General features: G+C 44.9%; 1 protein-coding gene across 1 annotated transcript; it reads right to left on the bottom strand.

The window, feature by feature from the left end:
* Positions 1–751: 751 nt before the first annotated feature.
* On the bottom strand, positions 752–1,511 carry LOC122152741 (putative C->U-editing enzyme APOBEC-4; the record flags this gene model as incomplete). The annotated part of the gene is given in 2 exon segments (XM_042786386.1): positions 752–1,072; positions 1,074–1,511. Coding segments are annotated over 2 exon segments (759 nt in total), but the record flags the coding sequence as incomplete, so codon positions are not given.
* Positions 1,512–4,275: the final 2,764 nt, after the last annotated feature.

Below are 4,275 nucleotides of genomic sequence, written 5' to 3'. Positions count from 1 at the left end.
AACAGCTAGTAGAAAAACTTTATTAAAATATCAGCCTTACCTGCAGAACCACCTTCTTGACGGAGGAGGAATTTAGGATATGTCATGTGTTCCGCCAGCGTTAGCTCAGCTGGGAAGCTCCAATCCAGCAGTGGCGGTGGCCGTAGCTTGGGGACTGCTTACATTTTTCTGGTAGAAATTGTCTTAAAGACAACAAATAAATTAATCCAGGAGGTAATCAGATGATACTGAGGTTTTGGTTTTACTGCTATGGGTTTATGTTTGAAAGGTACAGGACTAAAACAAAAGCATGTTGTCTTCATAATCAGTTATTGAGACCCCAGTTATTCTGTGGGTTATCTTTTGTAGGAGGTGACTTTTATTGATTTTTTTATTTATTTTTATATTTTTTTAATTTTAAATTTTTAATTTAAAAAAAAATTTTATATTTTAATTTAATTTTTTTTTTTTTTTTTTTTTTACCATCTGTGATCTCAGTTTTACAGCCTGAAAGCGGTTCGATTTGTATCCTCTTTAGAGTAAGTGTCTGCCGCTTGGAAGCATTTCAGAATTGCGAGTTTCACTGAATTATTCCTTTGGCATTTTTAAATGCCTTACGATATTTTTAGGCCTGGGATATAGATGTTCCCCCTGAAAGGGCAGAAACATGCCTGGGAAAAGCACCAAGTGGCTTTGAGACATGGGAGGGAGCAGACTGCCTTTCATCTCTTGAAAGGCTGTTGGGAGGCCGGGCTAGGAGAAGAAAAGGCCTTTAAGTTCTGCGGCACAGCAGGGCTTCCCTGCGTCGCTGGTGGAGAGGCTTTCCTAAAATACGGTCTGTTCCCGTTAAGCTGGGCATTGGACGCGGATTTTGTCGATCTGCTAAGGTTCTCAGCAGTGGAGCTGGCTGACAAAGGCTTGTCCCTGGGGTGCCACACACAAAATCGCAGAGGAGGTAACGCCGTGCCCCCGCAGGCAGTCTCTGCAGAGCCGCCCCAGGCCACCGGCTGGAGAGGCTGCGCAAAGCGTCGCGGTTCCCCGCGGCGGTGGGGAAACCACCCACCCTGTGTGATAAAGCTGAGAGAAATACTGCAGAGCGTGATTTCTGGATACTTCTGCAAGAAGTTGTAGATTTTACTTAGGCAGCAGTGGTAAGCCTCGTTACAGGGAGAGTAATTTGAATAGAGGATGACGCATCCGATGTTTCCATGGGCATCTGTCAGTGCATCCAGATACCCGCCCACCTCAAAGAGCATAGATTCTGGATGCTTGCCTTGGTCAGTACAGTTTGTAGCGTGGCCTTTTTGGACTACTCTGCCTGAGAAACTCCTCAGTTCGTAGAAGAGAAGGTGTTTGTTTTGGAGAGTTGCTGTTGATCTGTATGGGAAGCCAAAGACCCTGTCAGATTCCGCGTAAGGGACTCTCGCTTCTTCCCCAGTCCGTATGTGGTAGGGACACTTAGTGCAGGTGTGGCTCTGCCTCTGCCAGCTATAGGGCTTTACCACAGTCCCCTGATTTGTCAGATATTCTTGGAAAATGCTTTTTCTCCCGGATGCATGTTCTGCTGAAAAGCTCCCCGTTTAAGTGCTATACAGCTGACAGTCCTGAACGAAAAAGGGAAGTAATATTTTAATTCAACCCTTCAATTTATTTCACACTTAAACTGCAAAAATAATAAGGGATCGTCTTCAAAAACGTGCATATAGAAACTCGATCGATGACACATAGAACCAAGCGCTCTTGCAGCCTGGGAGCATTTTTACTTTTCACAAACTAACCTTTTCACTAAAAACATGAGTAAAAATACTTTCTCTGGCTTCTACTCTCTTTCCCTAGACAGGACAAACTGCATAATAAAAACAGCCATGCTTTTCAGGAATTGATTAGCAGATGAACTAACAAGTAAACACCAACAAAAAAGCCAGGCATAATTACCATCTCAGCAGCTTCAGCTCAGGCGAATAGTAAATGTTTATCCGATTCCCTTTTTTTTTTGGCTTTTTAGGATTGGTTCAGAGTTTCCACTTCAGTGACATTGCAAGCTTGCTTTTCAGAATTAAAGGCTGAAGAAGAAAGTTACTGTTACCTCCCCGATTTTGGCAGTTCAGCTGTAGAAGGACCTTTCCCAAGCCCGGTAACTTTGCCCCGGGTGTAACGGCGACGGCAGGCAGGCTCCTTTAGGTGTTTGCAAGTGCCAGGTGCTAGGAGACGAGAATACAAACAGGATTTTCTTTTGTACAGCAAGCCACCTGTGGTAGTTAAGCTCCTGTTCTTTGCCTGTCAATGTTCGTTTCCTATCTTAAGTGATTAAGTTTCCTTTGTTTCTTTAGTGCTGTTTTGATACAAGGTTTTTATAGCCGAAAGATGGATGTTGTTCTAACAAATTAGTTACTGAATTTATTTCCAGGTGAGTGTTATTTCTGTGCGGAGCTGTCAGTTCTGCCAGCTGGGCAGAAAGCTCCTGTTGGACTTCTGCTCTCCTACGCAGGCAACAAGGTTGTCCCTTCTTTAAGAAGTTTGTGCGTGTGCCTCACTGCTGTATTCAAGCAAGCAGTGGGCCATTTCCCAAGGAAGCTAAATCGTGCCTGCCTTGTGTGAGCAGGCTTCCGGGAGAGTGCAAACACAAGTTTGGTGGAGATGAACAACCTTTGACTCTAGCAGACAATTATTTTTTGGACTCAACGTTTGACTCAAGCAGATAATTACTTTTCTTCACTGCTGGTCTAAGTGAGCCACTCATCATCCCCGGATCCAGTTTAATTCTGTTACTGCTTTTCTGACTATGCACAACTTTTCCATCTGTGTATTTTATCACAGCTTGCTTCTGCATTCCACATTGTTTTCCCCTCTGACTGTCACTATTTATTTTCTCCTTAAATTACTGATTTGATTCATTTGCTTTTTTTTCCACTCCTGACTCTATGCCAACTTCCATGTATTTTCCCGCGTTGGAGCTCTTTCCTGATCCAGGCCATTGTGCTGTTCTCATTCAGATTACTTCTAACTATTGGCTTCCTGACATCAAAAATGCTCCATTTGTCATTTTTGATGTTTCTGTGCATTTTTGTTGTGCAGTTGTACTGCGTGCTGTCATGGCAACATAATCCTGGCAGTGGCCTGTCTCAGAAAATGAAACATACGTTTGCTACCTGACATAAAAAAGAGCAGGCCTGAAGAAAGGAGTGTTTTTCTTTGTAGAGGGACGTTATGAGAATTCTCACCATCTGGCCAGTTCTTACCGAAGACTATTTTAAAAAGCTGCAAATTGGGGCAGGTTCCGATTCCTTCGGTCGTGCTGGTATTTCTGCGGAGCTGGAATGGCCGCGGGAGGGCAATGCTGCACACACCAGAGCTGTGTCCCACTTTCTGCTGCTTGACCCGAGGCAGCGGCTTGAAGTCTGTTTCGGTGAGTTTAAAGGGATGCCACCAGAGACACTTAAAATTTTATATCTCCCTCTAAAACTTGCCTTGTTTGTTTGCTCGGTGGTTTGACCTGATCAAAACCCAGCAAATATTCAGCCTTCTCAACGAATAGTGTCACATCCTTACAGGGTGGGAGTCAAATCCCTACCTACCCAGTCTGAAGGATTAATCGGAGCAGCGTTCCCACAACCCGAGTGCATTTCTGCGTGCGCTGCTCCAGCCTTGGGCTCCTTCACCAGCGCTGTCCCCGTGAGCCGCCCGGGGCTCCAGGTGACAAGGGCTCCTCGCGCTGCCTCTGCGGGCTCCAGCCTTCCCAACCCTCGGCCAGCTCTGAGGAGCAGAGAGGGCCGGGGAGCAGAATCCCAACGGATCTGTGCACAGAAACGGCAGAGACTCCTCAGCTGCCGTGTACGTCGGTTCTGTAACCGCTCATTTTGGGGGTGCAAAGAGGAAGGATGTTTACAAAAAGTGCAAGCTGAGCAAAATGGAAGAAAGCTGACCGCTCATCATCTTCTCTGAATGGACCCATTTCTGGTTTATGAGAAAGCAGAGAGTTGTTTTTCCTTCCTTTTGCTGCATGATCTTTTCTGCAGTAGAAAAAAAGATGCAAATGTGTTCCACAAAATCTCTTAAACTGATGCACGCGTGCACGTCCTAATGGATGCTTGTATATGTAGACATGTGCATGGATTAAGCAGCTAATAGAGCCCTTGTCATGCGGCTCTCTTACAGAAAAAATTTGTTCCCGTGCACAATTTCATTCAGTAGTACTGAACAGCTCTGTAGCATTTGTCATCTTCAAAGTAGTTTATCAATCTGACCGAGTGGCTAAAATATAGACTGGTCTAAATGGCTCTCTGCTAGTATTTCTGC

The sequence above is a fragment of the Tyto alba genome, unplaced genomic scaffold, assembly GCF_018691265.1.
Source record: "Tyto alba isolate M040663 unplaced genomic scaffold, T.alba_DEE_v4.0 Super-Scaffold_1000006, whole genome shotgun sequence".
Taxonomy (NCBI): Eukaryota; Metazoa; Chordata; class Aves; order Strigiformes; family Tytonidae; genus Tyto; species Tyto alba.
Note: the sequence above shows the minus strand (reverse complement) of the source record. Positions and strands in the feature narration are given on the sequence as shown.